This window comes from Olea europaea, unplaced genomic scaffold (assembly GCF_002742605.1).
Source record: "Olea europaea var. sylvestris unplaced genomic scaffold, O_europaea_v1 scaffold1937, whole genome shotgun sequence".
Classification (NCBI taxonomy): domain Eukaryota; kingdom Viridiplantae; phylum Streptophyta; class Magnoliopsida; order Lamiales; family Oleaceae; genus Olea; species Olea europaea.
Window position 1 is genome coordinate 110,432 of NW_019237203.1, and position 21,945 is coordinate 132,376.

The 21,945-nt window shown below is 33.2% G+C and overlaps 2 protein-coding genes, 1 non-coding gene and 1 pseudogene across 3 annotated transcripts in view; 2 read left to right on the plus strand and 2 right to left on the minus strand.

Moving 5' to 3' along the window:
- Positions 1 to 2,876, minus strand: part of LOC111379154 (probable ribosome biogenesis protein RLP24) — a 9,301-nt gene extending 6,425 nt beyond the window's left edge. Inside the window, exons 1-2 of the mRNA XM_023002489.1 lie at positions 2,719 to 2,876; positions 2,010 to 2,121 (exon numbers count right to left, since the gene is read on the minus strand). Coding sequence (XP_022858257.1) covers positions 2,010 to 2,090 — 81 coding nt within the window. The 5' untranslated portion in view covers positions 2,091 to 2,121; positions 2,719 to 2,876. The remainder of the gene's footprint in view (positions 1 to 2,009; positions 2,122 to 2,718) is intronic.
- Positions 2,877 to 6,992: 4,116 nt separating this feature from the next.
- Positions 6,993 to 7,065, plus strand: TRNAR-ACG. The gene has a single exon. It is a non-coding gene; the product is annotated as a tRNA-Arg (tRNA).
- An 8,000-nt stretch (positions 7,066 to 15,065) lies between these two features.
- LOC111379155 (plastocyanin-like) lies at positions 15,066 to 16,098 on the plus strand. The gene has a single exon (XM_023002490.1). The coding sequence runs from the start codon at positions 15,494 to 15,496 to the stop codon at positions 15,998 to 16,000; it is 507 nt and encodes a 168-aa protein (XP_022858258.1). The 5' UTR covers positions 15,066 to 15,493; the 3' UTR covers positions 16,001 to 16,098.
- Positions 16,037 to 21,945, minus strand: part of LOC111379148 — an 11,342-nt pseudogene continuing 5,433 nt past the window's right edge.

Genomic DNA, 21,945 nt, shown 5'->3' on the forward strand with positions numbered 1-21,945 from the left:
AAATTTTCTACAGCCTACCACCCTCAAACTGACGGTCAGACCGAAGTTGTTAATCGGAGTCTTGGTAACTTATTACGTTGTCTGGTCCGAGAGAACCTTCGAAATTGGGATTTAATCCTTCCTGTCGCTCAAATCGCGTATAATAGCTCCGTAAATCGTTCATTAGGTATGAGTCCATTTGAAGCCGTTCACGGATACAAGCCTAGGAAACCATTAGATCTCATCCCTATGTCCCCACAGGCTAGAGTGTCAGTATCAGCCGAAGCATTTGCACAACACCTTCGTGATTTGCACATTGAGATCAATAAACAACTTGAAGCTAGTAATGCAAATTATAAACTACACGCTGATTTACATAAACGGCACATTGAGTTTAATGTTGGGGATTACGTTATGGTTCGCATTCGGCCAGAGCGGCGTCTACATGGACCCGCCTCCAAATTGCAAGCTCGTAGTGCCGGTCCTTTTAAAATTTTAAAGCAAATTGGTCCAAATGCATATATTGTCGACATTCCATCCCACATTGGTTACCATCATACTTTCAATGTTGAAGACCTTGTAGCTTATAAAGGCCATTTCATTCCCTCAGATGATCCCCTGTTACCTCCTTTTGTGGACCTTGATCCTAATTCTTTGGCCCCCACTAACCCACTACCACCTCTCACAGCACACACAGATAAAATTGATGCTATTTTAGATGAAGAAACTGTGTTCACTAATGATGGAGAGGTTCAGCGCTTCCTTGTTCGTTGGGTTGGTCGACCAGATTCTGATTGTGCATGGATCTCCAGGGAGACACTACAGCATTTGGATCCAGATTTGCTAGAGCTTTATCGGAGTCAGCAGGATCTTCCTTGGCCCAGATCGCCTCCCGTTCACCCGAGGGGAGTTGGTGAGGACACCAGGTTCAGACCGCCACTGACGCATTTCTACAGACGCAGGAAGAAGCTTGCCCAGCCACTCAGCTTATGGTTGGGAGATTGACAGATGCCTATGGTGATATAGCCACTCGACAGGGTCGAGTTTTCTCTCCCACCCCGGGAGAATTGATGAGGACATCCAATTTTAATTAATTTTAGCAATTTTAATTATTTTAGTTGGAACTTAGGTTATTTTAATTTTATGGACTTTTGTATTGGGCTTGGCCCTAGGTTTGCATTATTTTTCCAGTATTTAAACCTATCTTACATTGTTATTTGAGATGATGAATTTGATGAAATAAAGAGTTGGCTTCAGCCGTTTCTCCTCTCTCCCCGCCTCTGCCTTCTTCTTCTCCTCTCTTCTCTCTTCTCTCTTCTCTTCTTATTATGTTTACTGAGTTATTCTACATCACTATCATAGTCATCCTTTCTGCAAAAACTCAGCTACAAATTTCCATACAAGAAACCTGCTCAAATCATTCTTCCCATAAAAAATAAGAAAAAATCAGACCAACAGGCCTATTATTACTTTTCAAATTATACCCCGACAAGATGTGACCAACTTAGATCCACTTGGAACAAATTTCAGAAAATTCAACAAAAGCTCTTATCAGCAGCCCTACTACGATACGATACATCGTGCATTCAAATTGTTAATAGCATAATTCTAATACGACATGAAAAAAAATCCTTAAATACAAGTGCCGTGAAACTTTTTCCAATCAAATTGGATTAAATTTACCAAAGATTAATATTACATTTTAGACATTCACAAGCCCCAGATAACGGAGGAAGAGTGTAGTAGAATAATTTATTCTTATATACATGTAACTAACTAAACATCACTGAAATGCTCTTGCTGTATAATTGCAGTTTGCTCCTATGTAAAGAATAACAAACCATAGGCATTTATTAGGTTGTGGCTCCAACCATTCTAATTTATAAAAGTTCAAAATCTTTTATTTAACAAATCATTAAATAAATTTGTGAGTTCCAAGACAAATTTTAGTTAGGATGATCCATTGTTTGGTCAAAAAAAAAATTTTAATTTAAACGGCAGAAGCATGAGAACTAGTAAATAACTCTTACCTTTGCATCATTCCGAACAAACTGGATCCCGTGCCCAGGATACACAGTTGAAGAACAGAACCAGCATTTCTCCAACCTCATCGCACCTTCGTGTTAAAAAATCTCCCTGTTCCTGCAAATTTCAGCACCTCCACAGTGAGTAGAAATAAAAGAAAAGTACTTACATTTTACAAATTATAATACTATAACTTCAGATTATAATTGGAACCCAATACCATCTATCTAATAATTATCTAGTGTCTTTATAAAGCACAATAAATCTTTTCCCCCACAAAATAATATAAGAGTTTTAAAAAACAAATATAAGACGAAGTGACAAATCGATAAAAGAAAAAAGGGTACACTAAAAATACACCACTAATTTCGACAAAAATATTTTTATTCATCAAGTGACTGCATCTACAGTCAGGCAACAGGGCCGAAGCCACCTGGGGTCTAGTGGGGAGCAACTGCCCCCAATGGATTTTGATCTTAAGTATTTCACCTATTACAGTTGAGGGGCGGAAAGTTTTTATGGCAAGAAGAAAACCATAAACACCGCATCAAAAATTCAAGACAAATGTTGTCGATAAAATCACTGTTACTAGAGGAAGATTACCATCAAGAAACAACAATTTTGGAAAAAAAATTAATTATAAGGAGTTGCGTTGAAATTGAATCATTCACAACAATCAGTGCGATTTTACAAGGAAAAAAATTCCGATACTACCTTCCAATTATGTTGATGAAGAAGTTGAGTAGAAATCACTGCAATGCAAGAGAAACCGGCGTCAAGGGGCATATGCCACCCTTTTTGCCTCCCCCAATTTTTAGCGTAGGAAGAAACCCTAGCCACTGTACGAATCCGTTCATAAGACAAGCAGTCATGGGATATAGGCGTGTTCTAATTGGGCTTTACAAAAACCTTCTCATTCAGATGGGCTCAATTAAATAAGTAATGTGGAATTTACATCCAATACATTGTTTTTATAAAATATTCATATTTTACTATATTATATTTTTTAAACCAAAAATACTACATTTTATGCAGTAAAAATGATAACTTCAAAATCACCTCACTCTTCTATATTCCAGGTGTGTGGCTATAATTACTCCACCGAAAAAGGAAATAGTACTCTTCCCCCTTTTTTTTTTGTTGTTGAAGAATTTCAGTCTTCAATTAAGAAGAAATCATAATTTTAGTATTATCTTTAACAAAGGGGATAAACGGCTTAGGGTTTTTAGACTTGTGTTGGGGTGATTCTACTCCAACTTGTTCATCACCAATGTACTATCAGACTATTTGTATAAAAATGGGCTTTATATTTGATTTCAACACAATTGTCCAACCATTTCGTACATAGTTGATTTTGGGATTGGTAAACCAATTGATGATTGAGGTGTTGCTCATAGGAGGAATGGGTGGCAGTAATGGAGGTGAGTGGCGATGATGAGTCAAAGAAATTGGTAGAGGAAGCATGGGAGTTGGTATTGGCAGTAGAATTGGAGCAAGCATTGGTGGTGGGGAAGGTGGCGGTGGAGTGTTGGGAATGGGGGTGGGTGGGTTGGAATTGGGGAGTTTTAGGGGATGAAGAAAACAGAGCTAAACTGGAGAAATATTCAAATCAAAAAGCAATCAGGTGGCTCTTTTGGTAGCTAGATGTATGATTATTCAAATAATTTATTTGGCACTATTGCTTTCTTAAATTTCAATCTATTTTATATAGAAATTTATGTATACACATCGACAATCAATTGGTTTTAGATTGAACTATATTACCTTAAGCGCATGATGCTCTTCTTATTGTTCGCCTCCAATTTCACTGTAGGTTACTGTAGTGCTACTTATTATGAGATTTCGTCTCCAAATATGATGTATCATACCACGCAATGTTCATTGAACATGTTATGCATTCAATGACCGTGATGTTGTACAATCAAGTCACATTCCATCATTTCTACTCCAAACTATTATGCTATATGGTTTCTCTATTCAAATGATTCAATTTTTTTAGCTCTTCATCCAATTCAATTTGCAGTTTAATCTTTCAATATCAATGCAATCAGAGATACAAGTTGACATTACATATTTTTGTTATTATTTCAACCACAAATTGTGATATTTTTTGATAGAGTATGCGGAGTTCGATTCACGAAATGTCAGAAAACTTCGCTCTAAATATCACGATGACATCTTGGCTTTTCAACTATACAAGTATAGCAACCAAAAGTGCAACAATCAATAAGAAACTAATTTTGATCTAGTTCCAAAGAGTGTAAGGAATGCGTGGAAGTCCATGAAAGCCTAGAAGACATGTCCACATGTTTTCGTCAAACTTGTGGCAGATGGGCTGTTGAGTGCCCAAACAAAATCATTTTGTGCATTTACACATGAAATGGATGTTTGTGTATTACTTGAACAACTCATTGGATCATTAATCTCATTTTTACTTACTTTTGTTTTCATTCATTTTGATTAGTTTATGTTATTAATCTCATGTTTTAAATTAGGAGGAAACATGTATATTTCAATACATTTGTATACATATTTAAATTGAATTGTTAAGAGGATATGCTACTGGGAATGGTGGAACGCAATATTAAAGGTGGATACACATGGTGGTAATTAAGCAGGTTCTCATAGCAGTTCATTAAGATGAAAATGTTATGCAATATTAGATGAAGTTAAAATGAAAACCACTTTTTGATGAGAGATATCAGACGTAATATTGGATATTTTGCAAGTTGCTATCTTTACTTTGTAGTGGATGATAAATTATAATTTCAAATTCATCATAGATGAAAAAAGAGGGCATGCAACAGTTACTTTTGCTGTAACATAGAAAACGTAAGACTGAAGCTTACTTGTACCGTTACTAAAATCTATTTCGTTCCCATTGACAAAGCAACAAGAAAGCAAAAAATCTGAATTGTCTTGTGCAGTATAAATTGAACTTATGCCAGGCAAAACATATGTTCTTCATTCCTTGATTCATGGTGAGTAGAAGTACAAGAAGAACATCTATGAAAAATCCAACGAAATCTAGATTGGATTCAAATTATAAAAATGTGAACACGCCTTGTGAAAAAAAAAAAAAAAGTTTATACAACTAAAATAGACAATCATTTGGATGTGTATTTCCTACAGTAATCTTGAATGAACTTTAGCTCATGAGATCAGCTATTTACTTCACAAGTAAGAAATGCCACACGTGATGGTCTAACTGTATTAACGATATCCGTATCTCGTTATTACTTACAACAACGGTTTATTCAAGATCCAATCATACGTAATTTGTATCTCACAATCACAACTCCTTGTGATTAACAAATTACTTAACTTGGATCCTCAGATTCTATTATTAATATTATTTATCACAAAACTAATTTAAATAAATAATTGATCTTGCCAAAATTAAATGTATTAAACATATTAAAAGCGTTTACAACCTAAATCGATTGGATTTAGGGCATAACACTTACACTATCCTCGTTCTTCAATTGATACTTTGTCAAGGCATTTTCTTGCCGTGGAGATTGATTTCCTATCTTCCATTTCCACTCTAACTATCACTGATATCCTGACTCTCATACAATGCCATATTATACCTACATCGCATTTCACAATAAATGAGTTGTGCAATAAATTCATCACACAGTTCTAGGTGCTACAAAGTAGGAATCTAGACTTTAAAGAATTCACATTCATATATCAGTTAAATTTCATATAGCCCATATGAGTAGAATTACAGCAATTGGTGAAAAGACAATAAAAATTATTCTACTGGATAGAAATCACTTCCAATTTTAAAAGACCAAGAAAAAGAAAGGATTTCACAAACTGGAATACAAATGGATTATATAAAGTTTCATTCCAGAAGTTAAATAAGAAATTGTTACAATTACTTGAAATCATTGTGAATTGAAAATTCTGGAAGATAATTCCAATGAATCAGCATTTCGATGACGCAAATGATGAAGATATTAATGCAGCAAATCTCCCACCATCGTTGACTATGAGTAAATTCAACTGATTTGTTAATTGTATTGTAGTAATTAATTCGAAGTATGAATTTTGAATCTCCATTTATTTAGCTCAAGGATTTAATGTCTCCTCCTTTTTCATCATTGAAGAATTTCGGTTACAAATCTAAGATGGTAAATTTCCCAAATAGTATTTTTGGGATTCTAAAAGAGTTTTGCAGTAATATCGGTAAATGAAAATATTTAATAGTACAAAATGAATTGATATATATTATTAGGGTATTTATGATTTTTTCCCATAAGTAATAAATAAAAAATTTAGACCAACCAATATTTTTAACTTTAACTTTAGACAAATAAGTGATTTTTTTTATTTTTTAAATCCTTATATCAGATTTTTATTTTTATCTTTTTTTTTGGGGGGGCGGGGGGAGTTTAGATAATTCAAAAATTCATAATTTTGAATTATTTTTTTTATATTTTTAATAATATTATTTTCAAAATTGTGATAGCTTTCTCTTTTTATATTGCAATATAGAGTGAACAAATTATAAACATATCCCAAACATGTTTGATTCACATTTTTCATAAAATTCATTTTTTTCTCTTTTCTTTTTAACCACATATTTTTCATTAAAATAATATTAACGCAAATTTTCTTTTTTAATCATACAATCTCCATCAATCTATTATTTCAAAATAAATTATTTAAAAACAATATGATTCAAACACACTTTAAACCTTACAAGGATTGATGAAATTAAACCCCCGTTTGATTCCCATTCTTGTCAAATTTTAATAGTAGGAATCGCGTTTTTATAAATAATGTGTGGTTAAAAAAAATGAATTTTTTTTTATTTACGTGTAATATTATTTTATGAAAGATTGTGTAGTTGAAAATAAGAGAGAGAGAGAGAATGAAAATGAGAATAGGGGTCAAACGGGGGCTAATGTGAAAGGGGTTTTTTTTTTACGATATAACATTCTTAAAATGTATATGTAAAACTGATTGTAGCCAAGGACTCCGTGGCCCAATGGATAAGGCGCTGGTCTACGGAACCAGAGATTCTGGGTTCGATCCCCAGCGGAGTCGTAAATTGTCATTTTAAAAGTTTTGATTAATTTTTGGAATTTTAAAATTTGGTTCTGACGTTCTGACACAAAGTCAGCCCGGGCCCTTTGCGGGTCCATTGAACCCGATCGAGCCCATTCTCTATCCAATCCGCAGTGACTGGCCCAACTTGGTGTCCAAGAATAAATTATCCAAACCATAACCAAAAATTCTGTTTTCCAAAGGCCCAAAAGTACAAAACGTGCACAGCCACAGCCCACAGACGATCCAAGCCAATTACCCAATTAAAATATAAAGACTAAGGTTACTCCACTTAATAGTTTGCTCTTATAAGATAAGACACAAGAGGATACCAAAACTCTTCTCAAACGAACAATTCGACCGTTTCAGTGAACATCGAATTTTAAGATTGATATGCTCAAACAAGCCACCATCTTTCAAGGGCATTTAAGGGATAAATCTCATCTTGATTAATTATTTAAACTATAACTAACTCCTCTACACTAGGATGACCTTTTAAAATAGAACTTCAAATCTTAACCCGCCCTAGTTAAGAAGAATAATAAGATGGATCAATCTTTAACTTTCAATCAAACGTAAGCCTTACCCTGGAAGAAACTCGATTTGCGAGAGGTTTTACTAACTTTAAAGGTCTATATAAAATGGAAGTGTCGAGTTTTTTTTTTTATTTTTTTTATTTTTTTTCTGACGAGATTTGTATAGAGAATTATAGCAATATTAATATTATAATTGCAACCACGGCCTTGGACCTTTCAAACTTTTGCAACATTTACCTAACTTTTCATTTGTTGCATCCGTGGTTTCAAACCTTTCAATTGTATGCGATAGAAGAACATTTAAATGGAAATCATCCATTTTCTCATTAGTTGAACCACATCTTTAAGAGCTTCAAAGAGGGCAAAATAGTTATTTTATATTTACCATTAAACAATTACAATAATTAAATAAAAAACCAAAAAAATATAAATAAAAGATCTCCACAGTTAACTTCTTTTCCCAACCCCCACACCCGCCTTCAAACCACCCTAAAAACCGTAACCAAAATGACTTAGTCACCGTCAATCAACGTACAATCGGCGCCATTGCAAACTGTCGACTCTTCCGCAAGTCTTTCATTTTCATCCTCGCTCTTTACTCTCTTTTCCATAGCTGAAACAAACAAGTCTTTCCGCCAATAAACCAATTCCAAATCAAGCACTACATTACCACTTGAATCCCAAAAACCCATATCAAAAATTTGAAAATACTCCGGAAATTTTGGCAGTAATGTCAATAAGTAATTGTGAGGCAAGCCTAAATCATATTTAAACGTAATCAGATGCAATGGAATCTTTAGAGATAGTATGAGCATCAAAAGCTTTGACAGAGTCTACAAAAGCCCTCATGGGTAGATGTGTGATGAGCATTGCGTTGCCAGGGGTGTTGGGGGCGGCAAAAACCCTATGGGAGGACGAATATATTGATGGGGAAGACGATCATCTCTACGATCTTGATTGTGCTTGCCTTCATGATTGTTATAATGTGGCCCATCCCCATGACCGTGTTGTCCAAAATTATCCCTTCTCCAATTATTCAGGTGTGGAGAATGGACATTGTTGGTATGTGGTTGAGAACCTCAAACTCCTCCCGTGGTTGAATTGATCTTTTTCAGAGATGGTGGCACTGGTTGGGTGGCGTTGGAAGGTTTGATTTTATCCCTTGTTTGACCCCCACTTTAGAGAAAGAATGTATTTTGGAATAGTAGATTGATGAAAAATGTATGGTTAAAAATTAAGAAAAAGTTAGATTTGCATGTAATATTATTTTATTGAAAAATGTGTGGTTGAAAATGAGTTTTGAAAAAATGAATTTTTAGAAGAATGAGGCTCAAACAAGGACTTGATTTGGGTTTTGGGTTTAGGACTGGGATTAAGAAATAAGAATGTGTTTTAAGATGTAGGTGAGAAGTGGATGTAGGGCGTTGGCGGTTTTCAGTTTGCAGTGCCGTCGATGGTGGCCGAGTAATTTCGATTTATGTGTTTGGGGTGGGGGTGGGTTGTGGGGGTTGGTAAAGAAGATAATGTTGAGATTATTTATTTATTTATTTTTGGTTTTTGATTTAATTATTTTAATTGTTTAATGTAGAAAATATAAAATTCATATTTTTCTGTCTTTAAAATTGTTAAAAATGTGGCAAAACATAATTTTCTGGTCAACTGTAATTTAATTGCTGTATAATAGTTTGCTTAAAGGTATATTCTTGTGATTATGCTAGTTAAAATCTTCTTTAAGTTATTGATATTGCAATGGCTAAAAGTGTAGAAATTTCCCGACGTAATTCGTTTTACTTTTCTTTTTGGATTCCTCTTTGAAGATGCGTTTTGTGATTGATTGAAGGGATAGTGCACCAATGAAAATGGATTGATACTTTGTATATGCTAAAGTGAAGGTCATTTGTAGATAAAAACTGGAAAGAATGAAATTAGTTTATTAGTTTATACAATTTCAATGAGAAAGGAAGAAAATCGATTTGCAAGAGGTTTTGCTAATTTATAAGGGAGTTATAAAATGGAGGTGTCATGGTTTATTCTCAGTTCTTTTTTATGCAAAAAAGGTTTGTCAGAGAAAATGTTAAGATCCTACCTTTTCAAGTTGATCGAAATCAATTCTGTTGGCTTTTGTGAGGCCTTCCCGTTAACGGTGGTCTGAATGACTAGATGCCCTCAACGCAAGACATGAAACTCAAGTATATGTTGTTTCATTGCTTGGTTATTTTGGTGGCTGGAATCTATATGGTCAGTTATGGTTTTCAATTTCTGCATTTGTGTTGGTGATTGATTACATAATTGATGGCACTTCTGTTAGATAAACCTGCCAAGTATAATAGTATCTTATGTTTTGAGCAAGGACATTGCCAGGTTCTGATACTAGAATCTGCTGACTCATGAAAAAAGAAGCTAGGTGAGAATCTGTTTAAAATTGAAGTGATTAAATGAATTAATTTCAGTTGTTATGCACATCCTTGTTTCTCCGAAGAACCTGGGAAGTTTTTTCTTGGGCCAGAAAACTAGCAGCACTGTACTTCGATCAATTCCCTTCCCCTTTCGCCGTATTCAATAGCTTATTTGCACTGGCATCGTATTACCCAGAAGCAGGGTATGAAGTGTGAGAATGAAGACACAAGTCTTATTTTTGCTAGACTGGGGACAAAGTGAGATAACGGACAGGGGATGGCAGGAAGGGGTGTGGTGTTGGGGGGGGGGGGGGGTTATGCTGCACAGGGATGGATTGTTTGGAGGGGCAGAATAAGTTTCTCTTTTAACACATCACAATTCATATACAAGATGCTGTGACTTTTTAACGGTTTTTTGGGCGCAATATGTTAGTGAGGAGGCAAGTGCTACAGAAAATGAGTTTGTTTCTAACTATTGGTTGGAACCCAAAGTGTTAAAATGCTAATGCATGTGAAGGTTGGGGTCCTCTTGTACTATTTTCTCGTTAAGTTACGTTAGTTTTGTCATGGATCCTTTCCAGAAGGTATCGATCATTGCTTCTGTAACTATAGCAAATCTGCAGTAAGCAGTCCAATAAAATGTCGTAGTATGTAGAGCATGTTTGGGAGTGCTTATAGCTCATTAACGGGGCTTATACTGGCAGCATCGATGTTCAAATTTTTTTTTTTTGCCTTGAGTGGCTTCGTGTGAGGCCTTCCTTAGGAACTTCAAAGCTTGTGCTCCGTAACCTAAGTTTTACAATGTGGTTTTGCTTTTTGGGTCTTTCCATTTGCTTCCTTCCTTTACAACCTTTTGGGCTCGACTGGAATGTTGTAAGGATTTCTTGTTTTTTTTTTGTATAATTCTATCTTGGTCTAGGTAGAAACTTTTAAGGCTGACTCCACACTTTAACTTGCATTCCGGTTTTTTAAGGATTTCCTATTCCTGGCATAGCAAGGACTATCGATTCTCCATCCTGTATAATGAATACTCCCCTTTCTCTCGACAGAAACAATATACGAATTTTTTAGCACTTAACCACATTTATGTTATGGATTTCATTGTTCAAAAAAAGTCAATAAGCAAACAACGAATCCATGGGTATTCGAACTTGGGTATCAGGAATAAGCAGAATATTTGATGGGAGATAAAGTTGCACAAAGGTTTAGAATTTTAATCAATTAGTTCTCGCATCTAGATAAAATAAAGTGTTAAGTACACTAGTGAGGGGATATGATGCCTTGCCGTACCTCTGGATTTACACGAGGAGAAGAGAACAAGCTTATCAAGGAAATAAAACTTGGGTTTCTAATCCTGGATTCGTTATTATGTGAGCCCCGCTTTATGCATTAAGTAGAAATACTGGCCTCTTTCTTAACTTTAAAATCACAAGGCATATTTTATATGTTCGACTAGACATGACTGAATATCGTCAATGGTAAGTCCTAAAATTTAATTATATATATGCATGAGTTCTATTTTTGTTTGTAGATGACAGCGTCCATTAGGAGCATGGTGATAAGGGCTACTCCACCTGTTACAAACTTCCACCAGGGAAAATTCCAGCTCCTTTGAGCCTTGAGACGGTTCATAGGTCTATTCATGGTGGCTTCGTCTGTTTGAGTAGGTGAATGACAAGTTCAAGTAATAAAAGGTTCGTAGGTCTAGAACTCCCTTGTCCTTTCGGTCGAGAAAGATCGGATTACTCCAGTGTTGAGGAGGTACTCTAAATACAAACGTTTATAGATCATGGTTCACCTTTATTTGTACAAAGAAGCATAGGACTATTATATTATTCGTCAATCTCCCTCAAGTTAAGGATTGAAAAAGTAAGAATACTATCGAAATTTATATAACAATATTATTTTTAATATCGATTAATTATTTAGAGCATTTTGTTTATTGAAGTTAAAGCTCTGCTTTTTGGCCAAGCTCAAAGTCAAGCTAAAAAACATTCAGCCCCTATTGGCGTCTTGCTTGTTAGGGTACAGGCACCTCGCCGACAGGGGGTCGCCACGTTGGCCCCCTGTTTTTTGGCCTAGCCTTGAGCCTAGCCAAATAGGGTTTTCTTTGAAATTGTGAGTTTATAATTGTTGCTCATAGCACTCCATGTCGATGATGACATATTTAAAACAAGAAAGCTAGGAGCGTGTTAGTATCTTAACATATCAAGCGGTCCCCTATTTTTTGGCCTGGCCTTGAGCTTGGCCAAACATGGTTTTCCTTGAAATTGAGAGTTTATAATTGTTGCTCATAGCACTTGATGTGGCTTTCAGCCTGACCAAACAGGGGTTTCCTTGAAATTGTGAGTTTATAATTGTTGCTCATAGCACTTGATGTAGATGATGACATAATTAAAACAAGAAAGCTAGGAGCGTGTTAGTGTCTTAATATATGAAGCGACCCCCTGTTTTTGGCCTGGCCTTGAGCTTGACCAAGCAGGGTTTTCCTTGAAATTGTGAGTTTATAATTATTGCTCATAGCACTTGATGTAAATAACGACATATTTAAAACAAGAAAGCTAGGATCGTGTTAGTGACATATCAACATACATTATCTACAATATACTATATTATATTAATAATATATTAAAAGTGGGGATGGTGGAAAAACTTTTAAATACTAAATTTACCCCTACATATTTAATTATATGCTTACTATACCCTCATAATTGGAATACTAATTTAATTAGTATTTATCATTTGGTTTAGAATTAATATAATATAAGGAGTGAAAATATTTAATTGATATTTATCATTTTGGATTGGAATTAATATAAGAATTGAAACTAACATTCAAAAAAAAAAAAAAAACTGAAAAAAAATTAGTAATATTCCATTCAATTGACCGTTTTGTTCTTACAATTTTTATTTTCCACCAATAAATCAATTTTTATTTGTCATTAACAAAATCCTTATTAATCTTCACGATTTATATTATAATTCATGCAATGAGTTTTTATTTTTCATCAACAGAGCAATCTTTAATTTTCATGCTTTACATTATAATTTAGCCATTAAGTTATTATTTAATTGAGGTTACAAATATTTTAAAGGTTGCATTAATATATTAATGAGGACATTCAATGAAATAAAAAGAAAAAAAAAGTATACACGGAAATTCAATGACTAGCATTCAATAGATTTTTTTTTTCTTTACAATTTTTTATTTTTCACCAACAAAGCCATTGTTACAATCTAATTAATATTTAACATTTGATTTAGAATTGATATAAGTGTAGAAATATTTAATTGATATTTACCATTTGGGTTAGAATTAATATAAGAAGTGAAATTAACATTCAATTAATTAAGAAAAAAAATCAACGAAAATTTAGTGAGTTATCATTCAATTAAGTATTTTGTTCTTACACTTTTTATTTTCCATCAACTGAGCAATTTTTTAGTTTTCATAATTTACATTATAATTCATCTATTGAGTTTTTATTTTTCATTAACAAAGCAATTTTTATTTTTATTAACAAAGCTCTTATTAATTTTCATGATTTACATTATAATTCATCTACTAGGTTGTTACTAATGAGGTAACAAATGTGCTAAATGTTGAATTAGTATATTAATTGGGATTTTGATGACTAAAAAAAAAAAAAACACGAAAATTCAATGACTTATCTTTCAGTTAATTAATTTTTATCATTCACTGATACATAAGAAGTGCAATACTAGTGCTTACTACTAGTTTTACTAAATGTAATATAATTTTGCTGACAATAACTTCGAAGAATTTCTATAAGAACATTTTCAAGAAACTTTATATTTTTAAATAGTATATTCTACAATTTAGAGGGCATTTATAAATTTAAAGAGTAAAAACTTTACCTACTCCAATGTACTCTTTATATTTAACCTTTAATTTTATTATTCTTAAAATATATTTATTATTTTTCCTAATCTTTAATATTTTCATCAATTTTTCTCTAAATTATTAAATTATTTTCTTTGATTGAAAATTATAATATTTTAAATGTATTTAATTATAGAGAGTGCTTTTGACTCTCCAAATTTGAAAGGTCGAACTCACTCTCTAATTAAAATGTTAATTTAAAGAGTTTTTTAAAACATAATCTCAAGAATTGATTATTTTCGAAAATAAAAGGCATTTTTGGTCTAAAGTGCCTCTCTTGGAATGCTCTGAATATCTTTGTACAAAATAAGTGTACTACAATTGTAGTACGTTGTGTCATTATTTTATTAAATATAATATAATTTTCCTGATAATAATTTTAAAGAACTCTTATGAATATCTTTGCACAAATAAGTGTACTACAATCTTAGTACGTCTTGTATTCATTGTACGACACTAGAAGCTTATATATGCCTTTAAATGGTGTTACCAATATGCTGAAAAGCAGCTAATATGGATTTTAAATTTCTCCCATTATTTCCCATTGTGCAGTCACTTCTCCTCTTGCTTATTAATATTTAGTCTAGATTTTATTTTCCAAAATTTCCTTTTTATTAAATTATTTTTAATAATATATTTTATGGATTTCACAATTTTTATCAATTTTTCACAAGGACTGAATTTGTTATAATTCTTGCACCACTTCTTGCCTCCTCTCTCATTATTTTTTTTTTTTTTTTTTTTAGGGGCTTTTTGGGTCATGGGTATTTCTGGGAAGCACAGCACAAGTCCTTTATATTAGACATAAAGGTCCTGTTTGACCCATATCCTTAAAAAAAAAAAAAAAAAAATACATTTTTTAACTGTAATTTGACATTATTTCAACAAATATTTTTCAATAAAATAATATTATATGTAAATTCAAAATTTTTTTTTATTTTTTAACCACACATTTTTCATCAATATACTGTTCAAAAATACATTTTTATGTGACTCAAACAAGGGCAAAAGGGTTTGATGTATCACTTCTAATAAATTAACCTTTCAAAATAAAAACTCAAGTCACTATTTGATATAATAAAAAAATCTCTTTTTTTATGTATTTAGTATCAAAGTCACATGAATATGTGCATGTATTACATTTAATCCTCATAAATAAAATATAAAATTCAAAAATTAAGATATTTATTTGACCCATGTTTGACCATTATTAGTTGGGAAAATAGTTTTTTAAATAGTAAATTTTAGGAGAACGTGTGGTCAAAAGTAAAAATAGAGATTGAAAATAATGTCAGGGGCTTATTGGTCAGATTATTGAGGTCTTCAAAAGCTATCCTAATTCATTGCCATCATCCGCCTCACTCCATAAAATTCAGAAAATCCAATTCCACATCAGAGGATAGAATCCTGATCGACCAATGAGAGTATTTCCAGCAGATAATCCCATTTTACCGTCCACGCACGCATTATCTGATTGCCAGTCCCGCCATAAACACACACCACACACGTCCACCTCTATCACATAATAAAACCCCATCACCGATCTTTATCGTCTTGATTTGCTGTCACAGATAAGCCAGTTGCAAACAGAAATGGCCACTGTTAATTCTGCTACTGTCTCTATTCCATTATTCACTGGCCTCAAGGCTGGTGGTTCAGCCTCAAAGGCCACCTCAACCGCCAAGATTCCCACCGCCGCCGCTGTCCCTAAGCTCGCCGTGAAGGCCTCCTTGAAGGATGTTGGTGTGGTGGTTGCCGCCACGGCTGCCAGTGCAATGCTGGCCAGCAATGCAATGGCCATTGAGGTGTTGCTTGGTAGTGATCTTGGTGAACTAGTTTTTGTTCCTGGAGATTTCTCCGTGACTCCGGGGGAGAAAATTGTTTTCAAGAACAACACTGCCTACCCCCACAACGTGGTGTTTGATGAGGATGAAGTACCGGCCGGAGTGGACGTGTCTAAGATTTCCATGGACGTAACTGAGCTTCTGAATGCACCAGGGGAGACTTTCTCAGTGACATTGACTGAGAAAGGAACATACAGTTTCTACTGTACACCTCACAAGACTGGTGGCATGGAAGGCAAAGTAACTGTTAACTAATATGTACTTATTTTCTAAGTTATCAATGGTTTGATATTATCATTTTTGTATTTCTTTATCTGAGTTAATGAAATTGTATTACGAATAAGTTTAAATCATTGCTTGTCCGGCATAGTTTAAACTCTTGCTAGAAAATTGAGGATCAAACTCTTTAATCAATCTTATATCTTACAATTATATTACACAAAACGTCTGTTATACCTAACTATGCCTTTATCCTAGGCTCGAACACATCTTTCCCTCAATTTAAGGCTCAAGGGTGTCTGAATTTTCCACGGCACAAGTTGTAAAAGGTGGATTAGCCCTTATCGGGATGCTCTGAATGAAGGCTATCATCTACAAAAGAAACAGAATTAATCATAATTAATTTGTTAACATGCTTCTTTTCTTCGGCGATATCTAATCATGTCCGGTCGAGGGTACAAATCGTACCTCTAGATATAAATTTATGAAGAGATGGAAAGAATTCTACTTACTGCAGCGAGGCCAGAGCACATAATACTGAATCCAGGGAAATGGAAGGGTTCATTATTTGACAAAAACAAAGCTGAAGAGAAAGGGACTTCGATTATAATTTGATTAATTTTATCCAGATTAGATTAAATTTGGACACTTTCAGTTTTTACCCACCTGCTAAAGGGCTAAAAGCAAGTGGAGAGATAATGTTGTCAAAGGAACATATACCAGTAACATACCCTTGAGCCTTTCCCTGAAAACAAGAAGACATCGTGACTTGATTTAAAGTCCACTGTAAGAATCTTTTCAATTTAATTCATATGTCAAATGATATAAGCTAATAAAATTCTTCGAGAAAGATCAACTGCTCACTGGGTCCAATTTGTTTAGACGCAATGCTCAACTGCACATGCTATATTCAGAACAAAATATAATCTTTGAACCTTGTTAGGGTTCATATTTTGAGTGAACTTACACATGGCATTGCAAAAATAACCACAAGAGAGATCATGGCGGCAGCATATGGAACCTACAAATTTTTAATTAATCAAGAAAATTAATAACAAAGAGCTTATGTACATAAAATTTCAACTGAGAATACAGGAGAGAGTACCCAAGGTGTCCATGCAATGCCGTAAAGAATTATCTGCATTCAATGACCAAGATTAGTCACGGAAATCAATTAGTGTGCTCAAAGATCTTTTCATCATTAAACTTCGTATCAAGATTTGCAGAATCTAGTATTCGACATCAAATACTAAGTTTTAAGTTTCTTACATGAACAAAGTTGAAAAAGAGTACTATTGAAAGCAACTTCTCTTCTTCCACAAGAGGAGTTAGTATAGGCATGAGGATTAGCTGCAAGAGTTCAAAATCCAACATGAATATAGAGTTTAATGTAAGAACCTTAACATAAGTAAATGTCAAGCAACATAGTAAAACGCAACAAATTAATTACCTGTGATATCCTGCAACACCAGAGATTATAATGATATCAGCAAATTGATCCTTGTTATAGTGAAATTGAGCCTTTTAAGTAGTACTGCGTCTCCAAATGTATATAAAGAAGTTTCATTCAACAGTTTAAGCTCTTAGATGCGGCAATTTTTGTAAGTGTTATGCCTTAAGTCCAATCAACCTTGAACATAAATTATAAATATTCGTAATATGTATAATTAATGCAATTTAATGATAGATCTATTATTTAATTATTGAACATAAATTATAAATATTCGTAATATGTATAATTAATGCAATTTAATGATAGATCTATTATTTAATTAACAATTAAATTAAATAATAGAATCCGTAGATTCAGATCTTTATAATTTGTTAATCACAAGGAGTTGTGATTGTGAGATACAAATTACATATAATTGAATCTCAAATCATTCGGGGTCGTAAGTAATAACAAGATACGGATATCGTTATTATGGATAGACCATCACGTGTGGCATTTCTTACTTGTGAAGTAAGTAGCTGATCTCACAAGTTAAAGTGTGGTGACACTTAAATGAACACGTGGATGTTTTGTTATAGAACAAAACATTGGAGACTCGTCGAGAGATTCCACATGGATAACTATCTGAGTGTTAGTGGTTAATCTCTAACGTTCGATAGTGGAATTGGTCCTTTATTAGTATGGATTTGGACGATGAGTCTTGGCTTAGAAATATATTTTGGATAGATTATCGGTGTAGACAGGCGTACAAGGAGTTTGGCAATGTGGTTAATTTTAATAGGCGTATCTCGCTAATAAGTACGAAATGCCTTTTACCACGGTTGCTGGCGTCAATCATCATAAACAATCAACTCTGCTTGGTTGTGGTTTGGTATCGGATGAAGACATAGATTCTTTTCTATCGTTGTTCAGGACATGGTTTCAGTGCATGCACGGTGAAACTTCACATGGAATAATTATAGATTAGGGAAGGGCAATGCAAAATGCAATTCAGATTGTTTTCCCAAATAAGAAGCATAAATGGTGCTTACGGCATATTTTGAGGAAGCTGTTTGAGAAGTTTGGATATCATGTAATGTCGATAAGGGTTTGATATTTGGGACTATACACAGATTAGTGAATGATACACAGTCCAGTCAAGAATTCGAAGATGGTTGGACAGCAGTGATTGCTGCGTATGGCTTGCATGAAAATGATTGCTTGTCGGGATTATATGAGAGCCGAGGGTGTTATGTTCCAGTTTTTTTGAAAACTACTTTCCAGATGTCAACTATATAGAGAAGTGAATATATGAATACGTTCTTCAACGGGTATGTGGATTCAAAGACATAATTGAAGCATTTTGTCAACCAATTTGAGCGTGCCCTGAAGAAACCCTTGGTCAATGTGTACTCATAAGTCGAAAAGAAATTTTCGACTTATATTGACTTAATAGTGGAGTGAAAGATATGATTGATAATCGAAATTGATACACTTCCATATCTCGTAATTGATCGGATCATATTAACAAAGGGATTATAGTTTCACGGTAAACAAACGAGTTTGATTTTGTCATACCACGTGATATTTTTCGTCATATGTATTGCCCTGACACATTGCTAGATGTCAATTTGAGACGGCGAGTGATTGGTGATAAATTAAAAGGGTGTTTTAATTTATCAATTTTGATTAGATCAAAATAATATTTCACGTCGTTAAATATCATGATCGGGAATCTGATGGATCGCACATAAAAGGATAACTAGAAGATTATGATTTGTCAATTAATTAATTTAACTAGCGTTGGATTAATTAATTAATTAGGTTGCTTATTTATAGGCTTGAATTGATTAATTGGATTAATTAATTCACGGACAGGATTTAATTAAATGGGTTAATTACATGTTGGACCGCGTCAGGCTAAACCCGTTCGGCTTATATAAATATGATTAGAATTTTCAAAATTGTAGAGAATTTTTCATTGTTCTTGCTAGCATAAGAAAAACCCTTATACTACAATCTTGTTCTCTGTGTGGATCACTATTGGAGGCTGGACAATTGGACAACTGTGGGTGGCGGATCAAAGCTGCTGGAACAAGGGAAAAGCAAAGGAGTTTGCAGATCTCGAAAAATGTACAATCTTTATCACAGTTTCTATCTAAACACAAAGATAATTTTTGGTGGGAATCGAAATTTATTTTAACTTTTCGTTGCGCATGTTAAGTAGATTCCCAACAGTGGTATCAGAGCCTCCTTTGTATTTGTTAGAAATTGTTTTGCATGTTGGAAAAATTAAAAATTAATTATTTTTCTTGTTTTAGCAATTGAGAACATAATTTTTCATATTCAAAATCAGATTTTGATTAGAAAATATTTTGAATTGGAAAATAAATAGATTAATTAAAAAAAAGGCGGTGCTGCCATGCTGCCGCGGCTACATTTGCACTGCTGTAGGAAGTCGCCAGTGGAGCCAAGGGGTGGCGACACCACCCCTAAAATAAAACTAGTGCCACAAGGAGAGAAGAAAGGGTGATTTCTCTATGGTTTTTCTTCAATCGGATTCAAGCAGTTTTGAGGTGATGAAGGCGGGGGCCTCTGACGTAATTTATGAAATTGTAGGCCCGCGTTTGTAATATCCCTGTTGGGGTCAGTTTGTAAATTCTTTAAGTAAGGGTAGTTTTTGCAATATTTGATATTGAGGAACCCCTTCCTACAATTCCATTTCGGGGTCTGATTGCAATTATTAAATGAAAGGACTTCTTTGCAATTTTTTTTTATTTTAGAGGTCTTGAGTATAAATTCAAGTTTGGGTTGAAATACGATTTCAAAATTGTTTTGATTTTGAATTTTAAAATGGTTTTAAAATCATATTTTAAATGGGTTTGACATTTTGACCCGAATTAAAATTTTTATTTAAAGTTGACGACCTTTTATATTTTCTTTAAAATTGGATTTTAACTTAAATATTGGACTTTGGCCCCAAATTGAATTTTATTTTATTTAGGAGTTCTATTCTAAATTAAAATGTTAATTCAAATTAAATTAGAATTAGACTCTAATTTAATACTTAATTAAAATTTAATTTTAATTATTCACCCGATTATATTCTTGAAGTTAGAATTGGATTCTAATTTGACATTTAATTAAAATTTGATTTTAATTAAATTGTCTTGCCCTAAAATTTTTTCTTAAAAAATTAGAGTTGGACTCTAATACGTTGTTTAATTAAAATTTGATTTTAATTAAATAAATTCACCCTAAAATCTTGGAATTAGAGTTGGACTCTAATCTTGTTATTTAATTAAAATTTGATTTTAATTAAATTCAACCACATTAAATTTTGAATCTAGAGTTGGACTCTAATTTGATATTTAACTAAAATTTGATTTTAATTAAATAGTCCCGCCCTATTATTGTGGAATTGGAGTTAGACTCTAATTCGGTATTTAATTAAAATTTGATTTTAATTAAATATATCCGCTAATTAAATTAATTGATTAATATGATTGATTAATTATTTAATTGTTCCGATCCATTTGTCTAAAAGAGTTTAGACGATCTTAATTGTAAGAAACTTGAAACATGTTTGCATATAATATTAGATATTATATAGACATACATTTATGTGATGAATGTATTATTAGTGGATGATTATGGATTCGACCATGTGGATGTGTTGAATGGTTAATTTTATTCTTGTCATTTTATGAGCCTGGGAGCTCTTATTCATTTTGGACTTGCAACTCCGTTATTGTTAGTGTTATTTTGGGCATGTGAGTCCAATTTCATCTAGACCTGCATGTCAACTAGTATATGATACAAGTTGCAGTTAGACTAATTAAAAACACACGAAGAGGAGGAAACCATGAAGATGGTACATTGATACTGATCAATGCGATACCCCCTAGAAATTGACCAACTAGTCTTCCTCATGGCTCGGAAAGACTAGATAGTAAAGTCTACAATCATCTACATTATTACATTATATTATATATATGTGTTTATTGGCATGGTAGATGTGTAATAGAACATATATGATGTTACGATGATACTTTTAAATGCAAAACCCTCAATAAAATATTAAGTCACATTTATAATCGTCTTCCATCATTATAGTGAAAAATCAGAGTCTCAAATCGTCTCAACTTGTTGAGTACACTTAAGGTTGGTCTATTAGAGATATGTTTGACACTATGAAATATCGGATATTTCTGAATGGCGGGTTTGACTTAACTAAAATTTATCTTTTGTTGAGTACACTCAATGAGATAAATTTTAGAACCATGTTAAGCTAATACATAAGATGTGTAAAAACTAAGAGTTGTCAGCTTAACGATCTAGGAATTGTATGGAGATACATTTGATAATAGTATCTACTCAAATGTTTTATTAAAGTTTGTTGAGTACACTCAAGGTTTTAATATAACATATGGGATCCCAGCCCACTGTGAGTCAAGTATGGACTCCATAAATTTATATGAGAGGGTCATAAATTTTAGTTAAACAATGGGAGCATAATTAATTTAATAAAAGTCCATGTTAAATTAAT

Coding starts and splice junctions, on each gene's coding strand:
- LOC111379155 (XM_023002490.1), top strand. CDS start 15,494: ATGGCCACTGTTAATTCTGCTACTGTCTCTATTCCATTATTCACTGGC.